The 22,272-nt window shown below is 37.8% G+C and overlaps 1 protein-coding gene across 2 annotated transcripts in view; it reads left to right on the forward strand.

The window, feature by feature from the left end:
• XPO1 (exportin 1) overlaps positions 1 to 22,272 on the forward strand; it is a 40,992-nt gene that overhangs the window by 12,468 nt on the left and 6,252 nt on the right. For both annotated transcript variants that reach the window (XM_065630621.1, XM_065630622.1), the window contains exons 6-21: positions 7,973 to 8,034; positions 8,113 to 8,157; positions 8,246 to 8,427; positions 8,899 to 8,947; positions 9,038 to 9,157; positions 9,255 to 9,383; positions 10,960 to 11,118; positions 13,828 to 14,025; positions 14,677 to 14,815; positions 16,324 to 16,505; positions 17,376 to 17,532; positions 17,645 to 17,808; positions 18,384 to 18,518; positions 19,383 to 19,566; positions 21,043 to 21,149; positions 21,539 to 21,733. In XM_065630621.1, the coding sequence (XP_065486693.1) occupies positions 7,973 to 8,034; positions 8,113 to 8,157; positions 8,246 to 8,427; positions 8,899 to 8,947; positions 9,038 to 9,157; positions 9,255 to 9,383; positions 10,960 to 11,118; positions 13,828 to 14,025; positions 14,677 to 14,815; positions 16,324 to 16,505; positions 17,376 to 17,532; positions 17,645 to 17,808; positions 18,384 to 18,518; positions 19,383 to 19,566; positions 21,043 to 21,149; positions 21,539 to 21,733 (2,207 nt within the window). The remainder of the gene's footprint in view (positions 1 to 7,972; positions 8,035 to 8,112; positions 8,158 to 8,245; positions 8,428 to 8,898; positions 8,948 to 9,037; positions 9,158 to 9,254; positions 9,384 to 10,959; positions 11,119 to 13,827; positions 14,026 to 14,676; positions 14,816 to 16,323; positions 16,506 to 17,375; positions 17,533 to 17,644; positions 17,809 to 18,383; positions 18,519 to 19,382; positions 19,567 to 21,042; positions 21,150 to 21,538; positions 21,734 to 22,272) is intronic.

Raw genomic sequence — 22,272 nt, forward strand, 5'->3', positions numbered from 1 at the left:
CCATGTAAGGAATTTTCAGCTTCGAATACAATCAGGCTGGTAACTTTCTGTCATCTAGTAAGACCACCTGAGCTTTTCTGGATGATGAAACCATGTCTTTCCATTTTGTGAATGCAATGGTGAGCACCTGAAATTCTGTAAATGTCATGGGAAGGTCAAAGATATGACTGATAGCTTTGAAACATCATCACTCAAGTGTTGTACTGACTGACAGACCAAGCTTATCTGAAGAGGTCTAACCCCAGGCAGGTTCTGAAGGTACCTCCTGGCTTTGAGGTGGAGGTTTCGATGCTCAGTACTTGGCACAGGAGGCTCTTTTCAGCCTGTCTGCGCTGCTTATGCAGCCCCACCAGTATGCTGTCCATTTTCTGGTAGACTCTGGTCCATCTGGTAGCACGTATAGATCTATGTGACTTTTTTGAAATTGTAAGCAGTCAGAATTATTTAAAAATAGAAACACTAAGTAAATGCGTAGTCTTACCTATTAATGGTCATTGATTCTTTTAGGCAGTGAGATATTATAAAGTCTGCTTTTAATTCATATAAGTGTATATGCAGCTAGATTGCTGTAACTGGAAGTGCGGTGTAGAGCAAACCGCAGTCTTCTGTCATTGCAAGGAATCTGGAAATACTTAAATAAAAGCTGTACTCTGGTTTTGTTTATTTTCCCCTCCCTTACAGCTTGCGATGTGTGTTGAATTGTAGACATTGGCTATAGTATATGGAGGTACCCCTGTGGTACAGAATTAGTGCTTTCTGTCAAGTCACGATAACTTGAACTTTAAAACATTAATTACAACCACTATAAATTCTTGACAGTGAATGTTGTCACCATTCTATACTTGGCTTTTTACTAAAAGCTGGTTTTTAAAGTTATTCCAGATTTCTGTGTTCTGCTGTGAGCTTTTATTAGCAGTGCTAAGTTGTGCTTTAAATTTTTACTGCCAGTGCTCAGGTTCTGAAACTATATTGATTAAAACGTAATTGTAAATGGTGATGAAAACAAATGCGTAGAGGGAGACTTCCACATTTTTCTGATAATTCTGATCACCTTCCCCCCCACTCCTTCCACCTATAGGCTGACAGGTAAAGCATAGCTATTTTTGAAAGTGGAAGTACGGTTTCGCATTCATTCTGTTGAGAACAGTCGCAGGCTTCTAAAGGAAGAGCTTCAACTAAGGCTCAAACACAATTCTGTCCTTTTGAGAAATGAAGGGAGCACCCTTCTGTGTGCTTTTAATGATTAGTGTATCTCAACTTATGTCTTGTTACATTCCTGACTATGAGCAGTTAGTTGCAGCATTGGGAAGTTGTTCTCCTAGAGTTTTTGGCTGTAGGAGCAAACCAGGAAGAAAGGAGTCAGTAGTTTTAAGCAGTTACTTGGCTTAGTACTGCCCACTGGTGAAGCGAGGTGTAGCAGAATAGGTGTCACAGCCGACTTCATAGTTTGGAACAGAAAAGTGTCAAATACAGAATAATTCAGTAATTGTAAGTCTTAAAAAGACATTCTTAATACATAGAATAGATAAGAAATGGTGGTAGGATGCTAGTTGTGCTTTGGGTCATAGTATCTCATCTGTTCTTGAGATGCCAAGGCAATGCTGGATACACAGCTTAAATGAATTGTGCAACTGATGTATCCGAGTTGGTGTTTCAGATTTTTGTTACTTGGCTGTTTGCAGGCATGGTAGTGCTGTTTGACTGATTGCTGTCATCTAAGAAGATGCAATAACTGTAGCTCAATACGTTACAATGCAAAATAAAGTTACTGTCCGTAGTTGTGCTATCAACTAAATATTATCTTCTTATTTTTCCTGACACTTGTACTTCTGAAGATTCCAGATGAAAAGAAAAACCCTTCATCTTAAAAAATATGTATCTTTAGTTCAACCTTTTGAAATATTTTCCTTTTCACAGAGCCAAACTGAAATTGCAAAATTGACTTTTATTCCTCACGGTTTAGGGGAATTGAGTTAGTTGGCTTTTACGCATCTGGTTTCTCCTGTACATCAATAGAAGAGAAGCCAAATGTATTTAGGGTACCATGGCTTTTTATCCATCTTGGCCTCGATGGTGTGGGAGAGACAATCAGTGCTTCATCTCTAATCCACTTTCATCTGCTCTGTGGTTCTGATGGGGTTTTTTGGGTTTTGTTTTTTGGTTTTTTTTGGCTGATGAGACTGGCTGGTACAAAAAACTGCTCCAGACCTCATTCAGGTGGTTCGATGACCTGGGAGATAAGACGACTGGTTAAATTGAGGCTCCCTTGATTCTGACTGCAGTCATCCCTTAGCTGAGAGGGTTTTCCTGTTTGAAGTGTAACTCGTACAATACGGGTGCAGAAAACTGAAACCCAATACAGCGAAGTAATGCTTAGTAACAAAGCGGTTGAGGCAGGTTATAGATCAGTAATTCTACCTTGTATCTTACTTCATAACACTTAATGTGTCTAACTTGATTTACGTAGTTTGTACAGCTGACAAAACTTACTTTTGCTTAAGATGAAATTAAATCAATTTATGAGAAAATACTGTTTTCCTCATGTAGCAGTGCTTAAGAGTTGAAATGAAAAGCGGACCTGAATTGATCTGTCAGTGAAATAAAAGGTTGTTGAAACAACCTTCCTGAAAATTCTTGGATAAATAAAACAATGTCATTAATTACAAAGCCTGAACGTACCTCAAGTTGTACATCAGAATGACTTGTTGAGCCTTGAGGTTAGCCAGGGGTTTGTTATTACTTCTGTCTGAAGGCTGGGAGGTTTTAGCTTCCACCTTAGAATTCCAAATGCAAGTAGGAAAAAGTTTTCTTCTGATGTGTTCTTTGGACTTGAAACTCCATTCTTAAGTTCGCTTTTATTTTTAAATTAGTTTTTAAGTCTTGAGCTTTTCTGGCCCTGGTGCCTTTTAACTTGTAAAAAGTTTTTCTGCTCCTCAGGTGTCACTGATTTTGAAGTTTGAGGATTGTAAGCACTTTTGGAGAGTTCATGTGTATCTTCCCATAACTCTAAAATAGGAATTGGGCAAAGCAATTTACATTTCTAAAATACTTGTGTGATTGTTCTGCTTTTTCTTGTTCTTGATTTGTTTGTTTGTTTTTGGAGTTAGGAGTTTGAACCAATTGCTGACCTGGCTATCTAGACATAAGTGGAATATATGGAACACACAACTGGTAAAATTAGTTAAATCAGGTGCCTGACCTGCATGTTCAGCCTTCAGACTTGTTTAGTTGTAGACCATAGCAATGGGTTAGACTTGCTCTTTATAATGTATTTGGCTTTTAAGAGAATGCTTTGGTTTGCTCATATACATACACAAGTGATGTAATGTGGCTTTCATTCAAACTTCACAGGGGCAGCTTTAGTGAAAGGCAGATGGGCATATTCCAGAACATCCCATACAGTATTGAACTTGGCTTATTTCCAGAGGATTGTACTGTCATCCTTAAGTTAAAAAAAAAAAAATCTGAGTTTATTGAGGTGATACTAAATTGCTTTCAACTCTGATACTCCGTAGAGTTGATTGTCTAATAATACATATAAAGAATGTCATTTGAATGGAGTGCTATGGTCTCTGTAGGATTTTCTTTTACTGTGAAAACCTGCCTGGAAATAAAGGCTTCTTGGCCTTCCAGTTCAGTGATACGTTTCATTAATCCTGCAACGTGAAATGAAATTCTGTTCCTGTGAACAGAGTGAGTCTGTCTGGAGTGTTTCGAGTTGGAATGGATAAGCACTTCTTCATTATGCAGCCTGAATTGCTTGTACAACTTTCCTCATTTTGAAATGGAAAGAAAAAAAAAAGTGTTCAGAGATGCAGTTTAGTGGCTCACAGGAAGCTCCTGGAGTTAAGTATAAAGCTTTTGATGTATTGGAAGCCGCTGTAGAGAGATGTTTCTGTGCAGTGATTAGATATTTTAGTGGAAATTTCTGGCCTGCTTCATGAAGTCGTGTTTTTTGATTCTCTGTGTAATAAAGGGGGAATGAGCTGCATGTGACTTCTGTAGTGAGGGGGTGGGAAGACAAGCTGTTACGCCGCCTTCAAGAATTTTTGTGATTTTTTTTTTTTCTCTCTTTTTTTCTCTCAAGAAGCAAATAGGTAATGGATTGATCAAGTTTACCACTAATAGGGAAAGATGATTGTGGGACAATATGGGAAAGCATTGTTTCTTAAGACTAGAAATAAGATGGTATTTTGACCACATTTTGGGACTATTTAAACAATTCAGTATATGTGTGTATGCATACAAACATCCCTGGATGGGACAACTCAGCTTTAGGATATGAAATTCTAATGTTGGTTGCAAAATAGTAGTAATCCGCTGAGTTACATTGCCCACCTGCTTTATTTATGCCACTTATTCTTTAATGTCAGTGGAGACTTCTTGATATTAGTAAGCTAGTGTAAACTCATGTCTGCAGCACCAGGTAGAATGATTTCCAGCACTTGTTAAATGTTTGCTCTGTAATTGCGTAAAAGGATGTGCTTGTATGTCTTAAGTACAAGAATTGGTTTTGTCTACAGGTGTGTACTTGCTGACCGTGTGTATTTGTGGTAACGTGCTGTGTTTCATCACAATAGGAATTCCTCTGAGCTCAGGTTACACAGACTACGTGAGATGTATTTGCTTCTAAAAGCACATCCCAAAGATTAAATTGTAGGATATTTCATACTTCTGAAGTCCAGACTGCAGAATTTACTCACGTTGGATAATGTGATGTTCCTCACTGTCCCATTCAGCTCTGATCACCGTATAGCTTGTGTTCTTCTGGACAAGTTGTCCAGAAAGTGTTTCAGTTTTGCATCTCCACAGGAGGAACTTTCACAAAGGGCTACAATATCTACTCTTGATCCAGAAACTTCCTAAAATGCCTTGAATTAATGTCCTTGCTCTATTCTTTTTTTTTTTTAATTACTTTGTACAAAAGTACTTTTTGTACTTGGCTTACCAGAAAATGCTAACAGTTGTACTAGTCCAAGCCTTCTGATAATGGCGATGTCCAGTCTTTCTGATAATTAGAACACAGCTTGATGGTTGAGCTGGGCTGATTTGCTACTTAACTGCCGTGGATAAAGATACTCCTCATCTGTGAACTTTTTGATATCTTTGAGCCAGCACTGGTGCTTCTCTGGTCCTTCAGTGAGCTGGTTCAGGGAGCGAAGCTGGCAGAGGAAAGCTTCAAAACAGTTTTAAAACCATTGCACTTCTTGGGTAGCTCTGTTTTTCTACTAGATCAGCCTCTGAACAAGTTCTTGAGCAGGTACTGGGACTGTCAGTGCTGTGTCAGTGAGTTTTGGAATGGACAACAGGGTCTGCTCTCTTTGGTCGCAGGTTGTCATGAGATCAGCATAGTTGTGATGTTGGATGGTCCTTGAAGAATGTTACTGTGTTGTGTGGGTTGTGGGTTTTTCTTGTTTTATCGGAAGGTCTTCTTTCCAGGAGTGTCTGTCTCTTGACATTTGGCTCACTGAAGGGTCTGAACTAGGCAGTCGTGGTGTTGCTGTCTTCAAGACGTGTTCAGCAGCTTCTGTGATGGAAGGAGATCACTGAAGTGCTGGATGTGTGGCTTGTGCATGTCCTGTGCCTGCCTCCTTAAAATAACACTCCTAAGTTCTCAAAACACACCAATTTTAGCAAGTCCAGTGGACTACTACCCTTGGACATGTTCTGCTGAAAAATGGTAACTAGCCTATGTGTTGATTTCTGTCAGAGTATAAAGTTGAATTATCTTTGTTCCGCTGGGAATTATCTTTCCTATGGAAAGAAATGAGCTATTAAATACGTAGCAGAAACCCCAATACGTCAGTTAAAAAAAAAAAATCGGTACAAAATTAGATAGCTGCTGCTTTTAAGGGATTAAGAATATGACCTTGTTCACTGGCTAGGAGACCTTAGAAGCCCGGAACATGACATGTCAAATCTAGAAAATTTAGGTTGTCTTTTGAGCTGTGGTCACTTTTTTTTAATTTCAGTGGAGCAGCTCCGGAGCAGAGCAGTTGTTTCCATCTGCTGATCTCAAGGCCACACTGATGGTAGTGTAGCATTGAACTTGTAACTAAACAGCATAATACTATTGATGCAGCAAGATGGAAAATATGTAGCTTTGGAGTTGGAAGTCCAAGAGCAATCCTCACTTTCTAATTCCTTTTCGAAATGCAAAGCATTGCAACAGCAGGTTTCCCATAGTGGTTTGGCAGACAGTTACAATAGTTCAGTTTCTGGCACTGCAGGCCAATTTCCTTACTATTTTGGGGGCTTTCATATCTCGTTTGTGAATTACTGTAAAGCTTCAGCAAAGCGTGTGAGTTTTTTAGCTTTAAAATACTAGGACATGCCTATGGTGTCAGACTAACGCTAGTGCTTGGGAATAATTCTTACCCAGTGACTGACAGTGATATTTACTTTGTTAACGACCCATTCTTCTGGAGTAGTGCGGGTTGGTCCCAGTTGATAATGATGAATAGTTTCATTTGTAATTGGAATTACCTGTAGAACAGCTCCTGCCTATTATGTATCTAATGGCTCAAAGTCTAGACCTAGTTTTTCCAGATTTCACAACAATGTAATTACCAAACTGTTTCTTCTAATCCTGTTGCTCAGGCCTGAAATGCAAAAAACTAATTCTGGTAAAGTCTTAAAAACATTTTAAAGTTTAAAATAGTGCCTAGGGGAAAACTAAATGTCTTCAACATAAGGCATTGTTCTCAGTAAAGTGACAATTAAAATCTTCAACGTATGCATTTGGTCTGCATAAGTCAGTTGACTTTCTTCTTGATGAAATGATTGAAACCAGATTTTGGGTTCAGGAGGGTGAATAGCAAAACATACACCTATTCTCAAACTTCCCTATGACAAGAAAATGCTCGCGTGGTTTGAAGCATTTGATCCCTGATGGACTCAGATCGATCATTGTATTAAAGCTATGTTGAAGTAGAATTATTAGTAATGTTCATCTCGTTCATGACTCCAGATCCTCTGTTCATGCTGCTTCTTGGAACCTGATGTTTTTGTGTGGAATGGTTGTAGATGTGTGTGTTGTGATTAAAAGTCACTTGGAAAGCTGTTGTTTCCATGTCTTCAGGAATTGACAGGTTAATGGTGAAGATGAGCTGAGGATTAGGTGGCAAGATGAACCTTTAGGCAGTGTAGCTTGCTACAGTGTGGGTTGTGTGGTGGTTTTTTGTTGTTGTTTTTGTGGTGGAGCTGAAAACTCTGAAGTCAAACATTTGTGAAAGAAACACAGCAAAATGAGAGATTTGTATACAGTCTGTGCCCCTAATTGACAAACTTCGTATAAGAAAAAAAGGCAAGAGCAATTAAAAAAAAAAAGGCAAAAGCAATAAACCAGAGTTCTGTAATCTGTAGCATCTGTGTGTGCCATAAAAGCACAGTAGTTCAAGTCCAAGTGCATTGTATTGTGTTGGTGAATAAAGTTTTAAGTTTTATTCTTGTAAGACTGTGCAGGGAGAGCTTTGCTAAGCTCCAGCGTGATGTTTCACTTTTAAATGCTGTGCATAGGAGTTGTGGTGTTTAAAGTGGATCACCAAAGTAAACTGGAGCATCTCTGAACTTTTCCATACAGTGAAGGTGATGTATCAAAGCTCTCCGTGCAACTCTAGCTAACTTGGCATTAAACCTGGAGTCGTGTTTAGAAAGCTCTGCTTATTCTTGGGGTTCACTTTTGATGAATAAAGCATTAGTCAAAGAATCCTTACTCTGTTTTCCTTTTGTTTTATTGACATAGCTTAAGTGTAAAGCCATTTTGTACATTTGAAATAGCCTCTTGCAGAATTAATACCAAGGTGGATTTTTTCCATAGAGCGCACAAGAGGGTTGCTCACTGACACGTGCATCTATATTTCTTAAAGGTGTTTCTTTCTAAAAATGTGTGAAGAATCTGAATTAAAAAATACTTATTAGTACATTCATGATATCTGGCATAGTTGAAAATAAATTCCTAACTCTTCTGCAGGTATTAAAAAATATGTTGTTGGCCTAATTATCAAGACCTCATCGGATCCAACATGTGTAGAAGTAAGTGAATTCTTTTCAGGGGAGGAAGAGGGAGGGGAATATTTTGCGTAACCTGACTTTGTCTTCTCTTTTCTTCAGAAAGAGAAAGTGTATATTGGGAAACTGAATATGATTCTTGTCCAGGTAAGCTGGAGTTCATAAAGTCTTAAATCTTGTTAGAAAGTGTTTGGCTTTGCATATGTATCTAACATATGGATGCTTTGCTTTTCAGATACTAAAACAGGAATGGCCGAAGCACTGGCCAACTTTTATAAGCGACATTGTGGGAGCAAGCAGGACGAGTGAAAGCCTGTGTCAGAACAATATGGTGATCCTTAAACTATTGAGTGAAGAAGTGTTTGATTTTTCCAGCGGCCAGATTACTCAAGTAAAAGCCAAGCATTTAAAAGACAGGCAAGTATATATATTTAAATCTTAATAAATAGGGTAGACTTTATGGTTTCTGCTAAATAGTTGGTCTCACTTGCAGTATTTGAATGAACACCTCTGGCTGTCTAATTTTATTTCTGAGGCTGAGTGGGTTACTGATTTTTCTTCAAAGCACTTACTGTTAGGTAATACCAGACTTACTTTGTACACACAGATATTTCCGCCTTACTGCAAGTAACATCTGTTGACTCATGACCCTATCTTTTTAACAGAACATTGACCATCGCTTGCATTTCCAGGCACAGCCTTTAAGCTACTTCAGAATATGCTGTGTTACTGTGAAAAGTGTTAAAAGCTGAGTGGCTTGTGAATGCCTCAATGGACATAGGTCTTCAGGACCTGTTCTGTGAGCATAGACATTTGGATTAAAGTAGATAGGATTGTTTATGAAATGTGGAAATGATTCCATTTTATTTTTTAATTTTTTTTTTACAGCATGTGCAATGAATTCTCTCAGATATTTCAACTGTGTCAGTTTGTGATGGTAAGTCTTATTTCTTTAATGATATTTTAAAAAGTTCCTCTCCCCCCCATCATGTCTAACAGTATCATAAACACTAATTGTTGTTTACAGGAAAACTCCCAAAATGCTCCCTTAGTTCATGCAACTTTGGAGACTTTGCTACGATTTCTGAACTGGATTCCTTTGGGATATATATTTGAGACCAAGTTAATCAGCACACTAATATACAAGGTATTCATGCAAAAAATTGACGGCTCTTAAATTTAAGTTGCAAAAAGCTTAGCGTGCAACATTCTTGTAATGTTGGGTTTTTTTCTTCTCTCCATAGTTCTTAAATGTTCCCATGTTTCGAAATGTCTCTTTGAAGTGCCTCACAGAGATTGCAGGTGTCAGTGTAAGCCAGTATGAAGAACAGTTTGTAACACTTTTTACATTGACCATGATGCAGTTAAAACAGGTAACGTTTTTAATAAATCAGTCTCTCGACTGTTTCATTTTGCAGAATCGATTTCTGTAGAACCCAGTTCTGTTTACAAATTTATATTCATTACAGAGCTCTTGATAAGACAAATAGTATTCTTCAGTGGTATTTCTGACTCGATCAGAAGATGCTGAGTGTATTTTTCTGACTCTAGATCACAGCTGTATTTCTGCTGCATTGATTTGTTTTGATTAATTTAAGAGGTGTTTTGAGCACTTGGGCTGTCTGATGGGGAAAGTTGAGAGAGATGCAACAAAATGTGTACTGCATGACTCGTAAGACCTAAACTGACCTAACTTCTGCCAGTTGCTGTTTAATTTTTGAAATCGATAGAAACATTTGTCATCATAAAGCCATGCTTTAAATTTAATATAATTTGACGATTCCCCTCTGAGCAGTTCAGATTCAGGTATGCGAGTTTGTAGCTGTTCTCATTGTATTTGCATCTGAAGCTAACAGTTTCAAGGGGTTTTTTTGGTCAATTTTTTCCTGTGTTTGCAATGTTGGTCCATCATAGAGGTTCTTTAGAACAGGCAGACTTCTTTTAAAAACGCCGTTCCCCTCAGCTTCAAGTGGAGCTAGACGATTTTTATTTAGTTAAATTTAAAGGCAGGTTTTTACACACACTGAAGTTATTTTGTGTGTTAGGCAGCTGGATGTTACTTCCTCAGTTTTTACAGATAATGCTCTTGATTTTAAATGCCAAAATATGTGGCCTAAGGTTTCCCTCAAAACATCAGTTGAATGCCAAGTTGGGTGTTTGGCATGTTTTGTAACTTGCAGGTTTTTAGCATGACTGTTGCGGATGAATTGGATGCCAACCGTTGCATTTATTGTTAATATTTGGCTCTCTTAACCTTGTACCTGTCTTATAGTTGCAGAACTATCAAAACCACACAAGCTGGTAGCAGCAAAGATGTTAAATTTTGTTCCCTCTGTTCTGTAGCTTAATAGCATTGACTTTAAAGAATATAGTTCACTACTTGATGACAATGTTGAAAATGTTTTATTTTGTATAATGACAGAATTTTAAAGCCAACGCATCTCTTAAGAGGTGCCAGAGATCTCTACAAGATTACTGAAAAACATGTTCCAGTGTCCCTCCGAGTCTCCCTTGCTAATTTCTCAATCTTATGGAGGTCTTTCACCTTGTTTTAAGTTCTGATGTCATGTTTTGAAACTTAATGTTACTTGGGACAGGTAACAAACACATTTTTGAAGCATCTTTGCTGGGTGCCATTTGGAAATGTCTGTGATAAAGCAGATACTTCCCTTGTTCACAGCTGCTGTTACAAAGGGTGGAGAAAGGTTTAAGTTCATCAAAGCTCTTGTACCTGTTTGCAGTTTCACCTTACTGTTCATCTTGGGGTCAAGCATGTAATGCAGGAACTATAAGATTGATTTTTTTTTTTTTTTTTAATAAGATAGCCCTGTAAAGAGAGGATGCCGTGAGAAGCAGAGGGTGTTTTTGCCAAAAGAGCAAAATATTTGAGATACGGTAGTTCTGCATAAAGTGGGAAATTCTTGATTATGTCTGTATTCTTCTTATTAGATGCTTCCTTTAAACACCAATATCCGACTCGCGTACTCAAATGGAAAAGATGATGAACAGAACTTCATTCAGAATCTCAGTTTGTTTCTCTGCACGTTCCTCAAGGAACATGGTCAACTTATAGAAAAAAGATTAAATCTGAGGGAAACATTAATGGAGGTAAGTTGCTCGGTTAATCTAGTTTGTAGCATGTCCTCATACTCAAAGATGTGATACTGAGAGAATCTCTAGATCATTGTACCTATTTCCTTCACAAAATTAGTAAATCGCATGAATACAAAAAACCTTTGAAAATTTGTTTCCTGATATGTTTCAATAGCACTCTATTATCAGCGATCCCATCCTAATATAATGTTTGAAGACCACAGGTGTCTTTCTCCCTCTTCTTGTTCTTCCTTGAAGGTGTAAAATACTGCTTTAAAATAAATTGATGTGTTCTTTTTCCATGGGTCTTTACAGGCTGTATTTTCTGTAAAACTCTCACATAGAGAAGGTGTTGCTATGACTTTGATCAGTCTTTGTGAAGCAGCTCAGTGATGTTTTTATTCAGCATCCAAAGCTGATTTCTGGGGTACAGCACATGCTGGCGTTCAGTGCTTCCATTCTGGTGCAGCTTCTTGCATAATTTTCCATTCCCAAAGTCGAACTGAAAGGCTTTAAATACAGTCCTCAAGGATTGCAGTCTGTTTCTATATAACAAAGACAATGTATGCCAATAATGCTTAATGGCAGAGCTCTACCAAATGACCATGTATGGTTTATTTTGTAGTATTACTGGTCTTGGAGGAGATATCAGCTGTCTTAGAGCAGTTGCTGAGAATAAAGTTCACAGTTGTCCTTCCTCTGTGCTTCTTCCCTTTTTGTTCTTGGAGACTGCTGCATTCTTTTCAATTTTGACAGTCAAGTGCGACTTCGTTGCCAAAATTACTGGCATCTGTAGTGAATGCAGATAGGAATGAAGGGTTGGAAAGGCTTAAATTCTAGGTGACTACTAAACACTTAAGGCGCTACCTCCTCTTGTAGTGGAACTAGACAAAATTAGGATAGTTTTAGTTGTGGTTTTTTATGTTGTGAGTAAAAATTTTGCTGAGGGTGAGCTGTTCTGTGGTGACTTTTTTTGCTGGCTCCCTCGCACTGCTGAGCTCCAAGGGGCTGAGACTGGCTCTGTAGCCCCGTGAAGCACCTTCCTGTGCCCAGAACCAAGCCCTGTGCAGGTACGGAGGCGATAGGCTGAGGAGCTGCCCTGACAGATGAGGTAGAAGAACAATATCGCAGCTTAAACCTGGAGACCAGGTTCCGTCGGGAGGGGGAAATACGTCTTGCAGGTGGATTAGCTTTAATCTGACGTGTCCATCTGAATTCTAGTCCTTTTTCCAGCTACTGTTGTTCTCAGTGCACTACTTCTGGAAGTATCCCTCAACAAAAAAATGTATATTAAGAAGTTAGTTGCAAATACCAAATTATAGCTAATTTAGAAGATGGGCTAAGAGGAATATCACTTTTTTGTTTTAAAAAGAGCAACTATCAACAGTTACCAAATAATTCCTGATTTAGCTAGTAGTAAGCTTTCAAAATAAATTGTGTGTGGGGGTGCAGCTCAAGTTTCTACCTATGTTAAGGCTTTATTAGGAAGACATGTAAAAGGCTGAAGCTGTTGTATGTCCTGTGCAATTGTGTGTGAGTTGGAGTGCAATTCTTATGTATTGGCTTCTTGTCCCACATAAATAAGTTAAATTCTTCCTTAAAGCCGATATTTACGAAAGTCAATCTTGAATGACTTGCAGTCTTGTGTGGGATGATAAAACCTTTAAGGAAGTTCTTAGGCTGGCCTAAAATAGTTGCTAATTTCACTTTTGTAAATTGCAGCATAACAAAACCTAGTTACACAGTTACTGTTTAAAGTTCTGTGTCATTCTAACCTGTTTGTTTTGCGCTTTGGATGTGTCGGATCTTCTGAAATTGTTCCGCAGGTTCGTAGGAGCTGTGCAGGCTAGTGAAGGGAGCTACATAAGTTATTGCAAGTGAATTGACCAAGAAAAATGGATGTAAGACTAATAATGTGGTTGTTTTGAATCCCTCTTTTGACATTGTAGATACAAGTGCTGAATCAGGTCGTTACCATCTGAAATGCTTTGAGTTGCTGTAGTACTTAAGCCATGAAAACGTCTTCAGATTTCATTGTTTCATTCTGTTTGTTCACTGGTGGGCTATTGCTTTATCTTTCACCAGGGGACTGAAAAATAAGCTGGGCAAAAAAAAAAGTTTGGCTGTGTAGTTCTAATTTCTGAGATTGGTATCTCAGTTTGTCAGAAGTGGATCCTCGGTCTGGTGCGGCTGTTCTGTCAGTAAAGAAATGGGAAATGGTTGGGTAGGTGACTTGTGTGGAAAGCAAGCCAGCACTGTGGCTTTCATGGTTGCCTTTGGTTCTTTGGAGTATAAGGATCCAGAACAAAGTAGTATTAATAGTCTTGAGATGAACAGCCCTTCCAACTAGCTGGTGAGGGGTTTTTGAGGCTCTAACATAACACAAAATGCCTTGCAGAAGCTCCAGAGGCTGTGAGTTGGGTAATTTACAAGCAGGTTGACTTGGCTATGGCCTTTTTTTAAGATGCCTTTAGGCCGCCTTAGATTGAAGAATTGAAACACACTTTGAAAGGAACAGTAATTGACAAAGCATTTTGGTTTTGAGTTCTTCTGCCAGTCAGAACTCTGACTTTTAAGTAGTGTCATTGCAATGTTAATGCTCCTTGTTCCTGAGTTTAATGTTAATTTGGCATTTTATCAGTATTTGAATAGCTGAAATGGAAGCAATGTGGTTTTACCTGCAGAAATAATTAGTAATCAGATGTTTAAACCACACTTTTCCAGGCTCTTCATTATATGTTGTTGGTATCAGAAGTTGAAGAAACTGAAATTTTCAAGATCTGTCTCGAATATTGGAATCATTTAGCTGCTGAGCTCTACAGGGAGAGTCCGTTTTCGACATCCGCTTCTCCATTGCTTTCGGGAAGTCAACACTTCGATGTTCCTCCAAGGAGACAGCTTTATTTGCCTGTATTGTCCAAGGTAATCCATGCTTAAGTAAAGGTACTGGAAAGATTTAGACACTGTTCCTGAATAAAAGACTTTGCATCACGTAAGGAGTGACGTAAGAAAACTTGCTTTGAGTAGTTGGTAATTGATTCAACTCTCGTTATTTAATGTGCTGTAATTGCAAAAATACTTTGACACCAGTACATGGCAGGTGTATTAATACGGTGTGTCATTTTTATTATTAAGATACTTATTACAAATGTAAGACTTAAGTTTTGAAAAAATAAACATGTATTAAAGTCTTTCTTTAAACAGATAAACAGTTGGAGGGAAAAAAAAAAGTGTGTGCATGGAAAAAAGTAGTCTTTAAAAGATCCCTGGTATTATGTATGCATTTTGAAGTGCTAGAAAGTATACTTCAAAGGTTGGGGTTGTTTGTTTTATTTTAACTACTCAGCTTGTTCATGGAGAGAGAGAAATCAGTAGGCTCTGTTCTGAATGGCTTTTTAGTTGACATATCTCTACAGAATCTTGATGTGAACTAATCTTATGAAGTGCTGGATATACCCTTTTTATGGGTCAGGTTGCCTACCCGGAGTGCTCCAGAAACACCCATGGAGGAGCCGTTTGTGTGTTTTCATGTTACGCTTTCATTCCATTTTAATTTTCCTTTGCAACACGCAGGTTCGATTGCTCATGGTGAGCCGGATGGCTAAACCTGAAGAAGTCCTAGTTGTGGAAAATGATCAAGGGGAAGTAGTACGAGAATTCATGAAGGATACAGATTCCATAAACCTGTATAAAAATATGAGGGAAACGTTGGGTAAGTACCAGCTGGTATATTTGCGCTGCAGATGTGTGCAGCTGCGTCAGCAGAATGTACGTCAACAGTGTCAGCTTATAATCTGAATTATTGTGTGGGTAAAATGATGATTAGTAAGGAGTAGCTCACACCTGTTGGTGTGAAGTTCTGCACTGTCAGTGCGTGGTGTTGTATAACTTGGTTAAGCACTAATACACTATTTTTGTCCCTTGCCTCTTCTCATTGAACAACACCTCCTGATATTCTTTTACCAAAATGTTTCAGATCTGGTGAAATCTTCGTTTTGTCAGAAAGCTGTTAAATGGGAAGGATTTTTCTGTAGAGGTCTTGCTGGTTATTACTTCACTTGTAGTCTTGTAGATCAAGCACTCCTCAGCAAACCCGATGTATTTCTTCAAGAGGTCTTCTCAATACTTCTAAAAATACTTCTTAGTATTCTGAAACAAAACACAAAATTCCAACCTGAACTTTACCTTCAAAAATCTTGTCTGTAGTTAGTGCTGAGGTGTTCTAATGACTTTGATTGAAAGTACAAAAGTTGCAGTTAATTACATATATAGACAAAAAAAATAGCAAGCTGCAAATGCATGGAAGAACACCAGAATCAGTATTTCTATAGCATTTAATGTAGCAAATAGATTTTATTTTTAGTGTGTGTATACTAATATCCTATTATCTTTCAAAGTCTCATGTTCAGTTGTGACCATTTTATCAGTGAATTGATAAGGCCCTATGTATTGTAGTGATAACTTACGGTTTTTTGAGGCAAGAAAAAGAATTTCAGTCCTAACTGCAACCTGAGGGTTCAGGGGGTTTTAGAATTGTCACATACTTAGGACATCAGACCTTCAATTGTAAATATTTTTCTGTCAAACGCTTTAAGGGAACACTGAGTGTTTAATAACAGGTTTATGAACTAGGAGTGGGGGGAAAAAGCTGTGTGATGCAAAGTATTTGTGGATTTTTTTTCTTCTCACCCTTGTACTTGTGATGTAGATACTGCCAGTATTAGATTAGTTGTTCTAATACCTTTAAATATGGAACATGGGGAAAAAAAAGGTTTGATTTGTTGTATTAAATGTTTAATTTATTGTATTAATATTATTACTGTATGTTCTGAGCCTTAGTCATGTTTCCAGATACAAGATAATTTATTTGGAAATGCAGATTTAGTTCGATTTCTGGTGTTAACTGTTGCTTATAATGTAGTGTCTTTTAAGATTCACTAAAAGAGAAGAAAGGGCAGAATGTGGTAGAAGCTGTATTCTGTGGCACAGTAAATACCTATTTCTGCTTCTGGCCTTAAATTGCTTTTGACTTGCTGGGATTTAGAAGACATGGTTTTATTGTGTTTAGATTTTTAGCTCGTTCTGTCAATGAGTTGAGGAAAGAAGCATTGCACTCACCTAGAAGTTTGGTTGTATTTTTCTGAAATTTAACTTTGCGTATGGAATTGTGATCCAGATTGTCGCTTTAAAATGCGCCTGTTCGATGTCGATGTCTTTCAGTTTATCTTACACATCTGGATTATGCAGACACGGAACGAATTATGACTGAAAAACTTCACAACCAAGTGAATGGAACAGAATGGTCGTGGAAAAATTTGAATACTCTGTGTTGGGCGATAGGCTCAATCAGTGGCGCAATGCATGAAGAAGATGAAAAAAGATTCCTTGTTACCGTAATTAAGGTATTGTGGTGCAAAACTAATAGCTTTGGCACGCTTTGTAGTTTACGGTCAAAATAGTAAGTTTACAAAAATGCTGTATGTTCTTACTAAGCTACCTTGTATGGCGAGCAAGATGATAAGAATAATTTAATGGGTAATCTTATCCTGAATTTAAGGCTGTTAAATTATTTAGCCACGAGCAGTGCGTTAATCCAAATAGCGTTTTGCAGTGAAAGTTTCAGGGATAAAATTTTAGTTTATGGTAAAGTGTTTTTCTTTGGGGATGCAAAAGAGATGGAAGGAGGTCGCTGATGAAATAAGGAGAGTGGTAAAGTAACCCACATTTTCAGCTTGCAGGCACCCTGCTTTTTTGCTGTTCTCCAAATATTCAGTGATCAAAATGAATTTACTTGATAAATATGTGCATGGAAAGAGTGCAGGAACAAAACACTTTTTACAAGAGTAATAGACCTTACTTTAATAAGTCATATAAATTCATACAGAAGACTTAGTTTAGTTTCTTTTATTTGATGTGAATCTCTGTTGATATCAACTGCTTGCTCACTGTTCAGCACTGTGAGGCTTGTTGAAGAAATCTTTAGTGTTATTTAAAATGGAGATTCCATAGTTGAAAACACGGTGTTCCTGGTTTGGTTGAAACTTAAATAATTGCATCAGCCCAATCTTAACCCATTTGTGGGTTTTGTTTGATTTTTTTTTTTTATTTTTATTTTATTTTATTTTTTTTTTTTAATTTGGACTTCGTACTTGATGATGGTAACCATTTTATTTCAATACAAGTCCTTGTAGGATTTTTATGCTTTGTCTTGTGGTGCTTTTAATTGAAGTGGACAAGCTCGGAGAGGAAACTAAAAATATGTTATGTTGTAGGATCTCCTCGGACTCTGTGAACAAAAGCGAGGAAAAGACAATAAAGCCATTATTGCATCAAATATAATGTATATAGTAGGTCAATACCCACGGTTTTTGAGAGCTCACTGGAAATTTTTGAAGACAGTCGTCAACAAGCTGTTTGAATTTATGCATGGTGATTATCCTTTTTTTACTTCCCGTTTTAATTATTAAAAAAATAAAATTGACCATATGTGCACATGTATGGGGGGGAAATACAAAGCAGTAACTGACTTGATCTAATTTAGAAACCCATGATGGCGTCCAGGATATGGCTTGTGATACCTTCATAAAAATAGCACAGAAATGCCGCCGACATTTTGTTCAGGTTCAAGTGGGAGAGGTCATGCCGTTTATTGATGAGATCTTGAACAATATTAATACAATCATCTGTGACCTTCAGCCACAACAGGTATGTTTAATTCAGGGTTGTGAATAATTCTTAATCAAAAGTTACTTCACGTTGAGGTGTAGTAGTGGTTTTCAAGGCTTGAATTATATTCTTTTTCTGTTAGTGACAGGGTTATGGTATCAAAAGTGTGATCAGGTTGCATTACTGAGACCTCACTTAGAATGCTTGGAAGGAGAATTAAAGTGCATTTAGTAAGAAATTTGATTTCTGGAGTGTTTTAACAAGTAAATAAGATACTGAATCTAATTTTGTGGTTCTAATTCGGGAAAGGGTAATATCCCGCTATAATAGCATGTGTATAGTTTTTATATTGTGAAGGGTGGCGGGGAACAATCCAAAAGTGCGTACGTCTAGGAAGGGCACAGTAATTCAGTCCTCAGTTTAAACACGTCTGGTAATACTGAAGAGTTAAAGGGCGTACATCTGAGCATCCTCACTTGAGGATATGATGGAAAAAAAGTATTTAAAGACAGTGAAATCCTTTTTCAGCCTTCATTATGTTAGTTCAGAACAGTGTAGAATTTTCATTGCTCCTTTCTAACCTTCCCGTTCTGACTTGTTGTTGCTCCCATCAGGTGCACACGTTCTATGAAGCGGTGGGATACATGATTGGGGCGCAGACAGACCAGACTGTGCAGGAGCATCTGATAGAAAAATACATGTTGCTACCCAATCAAGTATGGGACAGCATAATTCAGCAGGCAACAAAAGTAAGCTCATAAATTTTAAGTGTATTCTGTGTTCAGGTAAAGAAAACCTGCTAAATGTTTGTCGTACCTTGCGTTTATTTTTCATGTGGTACGACATGAAGTGTATGTAGCTGGGGTGGACTTTATTATACTAACTGATGACTAAAGCTGTGATTGGCATGACAGTAAAAGTGTTGTTTTGAGAGAGCAGACTTAAATGACAAAATAAATACTGGGTTTGATCTGATTTAAAGGACAGTTTTCTGTTACTCTACAGAACATGCTTCAGTAGTTTACTTCCAAGACTTCCTTTCACCTGGTTTAGAAGTGGGTTTTCTTTCTGAATAACAGAAAAGTTAAAATGCTGAAAATACTGCTCATTGTTCCTCCTTTCTCTTCCATCATTCTCTTAAAGTACATCTCTCTTTCTTACTTACAAGAGTTCTGCACTGCACAAGAGATCAATCCATTTGGAATTAATCTAATTAAGATTCTGAAACTTAAGCAAGCTTGAGTCGTGTTTTTTACCCTGGTAACTCTTAGAACAAGAACACATATTGCCTTTCCTCTGGACCACTTTTGTCTGTTTTCACCTTCTTAATCTCTCCTCCTTAGTTTTTTTCCTTCTTCAACTAGAGTAACGCTTGTACCTCTGCAGCAAAAATACTTCTGCGGAAGACTAGAACTAAATCAATTGAAGTTGTGTCCTGACACTCAAGTGCCAGGAAGTAAACAGCAGTATATATAAAGTCTGTAAATTACAGTGATAAGTTCCTTAACACAGTGTGTAAGATACATTATTTAAAGTTATACTTTTATAATGAAAGCTAAAGAGCGGTTTTATTCGCTAAAGAAAACGGACTCTGATTTTTTTTTTTTTAACAGAATGTTGATATTCTAAAGGATCCTGAAACAGTGAAGCAGCTTGGTAGCATTCTGAAAACCAATGTAAGAGCGTGTAAAGCCGTTGGCCACCCCTTTGTGATTCAGCTTGGAAGAATTTATTTAGATATGCTGAATGTGTACAAGTGCCTAAGTGAAAATATCTCTGCAGCTATTCAGGCTAATGGTAAGAAAAGAAATTCCACGTTCTTTCTGAAAATGGGGGTTAGTAGCGTACATCACCAGATTTCAAAGTACATTCCAAGTAGGCTCGTTTTACTGTGCTCATTTTATTGTTTGGGGAAGTGGAGAGTGATTGAAAGTGCTCGTTTAGATTTTGTTGTTGTTGTTAACCAGATGGTTTATTTTAATAACTCCTGATTTTTAGAGGGAGGAAAAGACACGTGTAAACAAGAAAGTTTAGGAGAGATGCAAAGCACCTTAGATGCTTACTTAGAATTAATAGGCATCTCGCTGAGACAAAGTTGTAGCATGTCTTCTTTCAGCTTACTCTGATTTTGAATATTAAAATATCTTTGAGTAGATGCTAATTTTTTTTCCCAAAAGATGTTGGTAGGGTTTTTTGTCTGATACTGTGCTACTAAATAGCTTTATTACAGAAATGTAACTGTAGTGAAGATGCCCAAAAGTCATGATACACCAGGCTTGCAGTCATTGAGAAGGAATTACCAGTTACCTATTTTTACTAGATAAATTAGGGTGTATGGTATCTCAGAAGAATGTGCTTCTGTAGTAGTTCATTACAAAGATTAAATGAGTCAGTTATTGGATTCTTATGATCAGTTTTTTGCCAGTGCAGATGATGATATCTGGAAATGCAAATGTTAAATAAAACTTGGTAAGCGAGCGGCTGGTTTACCCTGAAGTAGCTTCTCAGAATTCAGAATAAAACTGGCTGAGAAATCAATACCTTTTGATTCTGCAGCTCTAATGGCCAGGATTTGTCCTCATCAGAAACAGCGAAGTTGAGGAAGCAGTTGCCGGGCCTGGGGTCCTGATGCGCCACTTAATCAGCAACTGTGATTGCAGTTGCTTCAGAGTATATTTTTACAACAGGCTCTTTTTTGCCAGAAAGGGCTCAAGTGCCAGCACGAGCAACCCGACCCTTCTTTTTCTGGCTGAACTCTTCAGGTTTTTGCCATGCATGTACAGTAGTGGTTAATTAGATCAGGTCCTGCTGATGAGACTACGTTGATTTGGGGGTAAGAAACTGAACTAAGGATAAGGCTTCTTAAGTGTGGACTTCACACAAAGACAAACGGAAGGATTATTTCTCTTGGATAAAATCAGGAACTTTATTTTTCTCCCTCATCACTTAATGAGAACCCGATGTAAGCTCAGTCCACCTAGCTAAGGGAATATGTGTGATTTCACTTACTTGAAAAGTAAGTGCAGCGTGTTTTGTGAACTCTGTAGGTAGGGTACCTTCAGTAGTAGCTTTGTGTAACGTAAATAACAGCTTGGACCTACGGAGCTAGAATGGGGAGGCAGTTGTTTGTATTTGCACAATACGCTTAAGAAGTCCTTAACAGTCTTTGTAGTTCAGATATAAAAATCAAACATTTTCTGTGCTGTAATAGCAATTTAAGTTAATTTTTTTTTTACACCCTAACCAATTAACTGAAGCTTTAAAACTTTTCAGGTGAAATGGTAACAAAGCAGCCCTTGATTAGAAGTATGAGGACTGTAAAGAGGGAAACCTTAAAACTAATTTCTGGCTGGGTGAGCAGGTCCAACGATCCTCAGATGGTAAGTAGATTCCGTTACGCAAATAACTCCTAAGGCAGAATTAGGAAGAACTCTATTTTTTTTGTTCTGCTCTTGACTGAATCAGTTGGTCACGGGAACTTAATTCAGGAGGTCTGTAAAATATGAAGTATGATCATACAGAGATAAGCCTGAACTACATTTGAGAGACATCAGTTAATTTTAGCTGAGAGAGAATCCAGGAGGTTTAAGACAACCCTGTTGGAAGCTCTGCTGGATGGAAACACAGCGGGTGGGGAGTTTATGGAAGGGTAACATATTCCAGCTTCCTTAGGAAAAATCTCCTGTAACTAAACAACAAACTTGCTACGGACTGTATGACTTTGTTCAGTAACTGCCTTGGTATAACCACGGCTTCCTCTTTCAATTAGGTAGCTGAAAACTTCGTTCCTCCCTTGTTGGATGCTGTTCTCATTGACTACCAGAGGAACGTTCCGGCTGCCAGAGAACCCGAAGTTCTGAGCACTATGGCGATCATCGTCAACAAGCTGGGCGGACACATTACTGCTGAAATACCTCAGATATTTGACGCTGTTTTTGAATGCACGTTAAATATGATCAACAAGGTATTTAAACTTTGGATAAGGCATCTCCCTAGTGACTGAAGACAAAAAATGGGGATTTGTAAGAGTCTTGGCTGTTGGTACATCTAAGTGAAAGATTTCCTTTTCGTGCAGTGAAGGGAGACAGTTTGTAGCTAATTTAGAGTTATTACGCAGCTTTCGTCTTAGGGAAACGAAGCAAGGGTTCATGCTTTCTGTGAATACCATTGCTGTATGTGGTATCTTGTGGATCATCTCCCTGGTTTTTTTGCAGTCACAAAGTGCATTTTTGGCACTTGAAGAAATTTCTGCTCGAACAAACGTACTGTTTTGAAATCTGGCTGCCTAGTTGGATGTCTTAATCTCGTGGCCTTAAATATCTCTGTTTAATTCTTGAGTTAGGTCATTAGTAATTTTTCTCTTTAGGGGACTTGCAATTGTACTTCAGTCAAATGTCAGTGTAGGACTAACTACTAAAATTCATAAATATTTAAAATTTTGGAATTAGAAGTACTGATCAGTCATTTTGAGTATTTCCTCTCTAATGCAGTTCTTATGCTATA

Source organism: Caloenas nicobarica, chromosome 3 (genome assembly GCF_036013445.1).
Source record: "Caloenas nicobarica isolate bCalNic1 chromosome 3, bCalNic1.hap1, whole genome shotgun sequence".
NCBI classification, from domain to species: domain Eukaryota; kingdom Metazoa; phylum Chordata; class Aves; order Columbiformes; family Columbidae; genus Caloenas; species Caloenas nicobarica.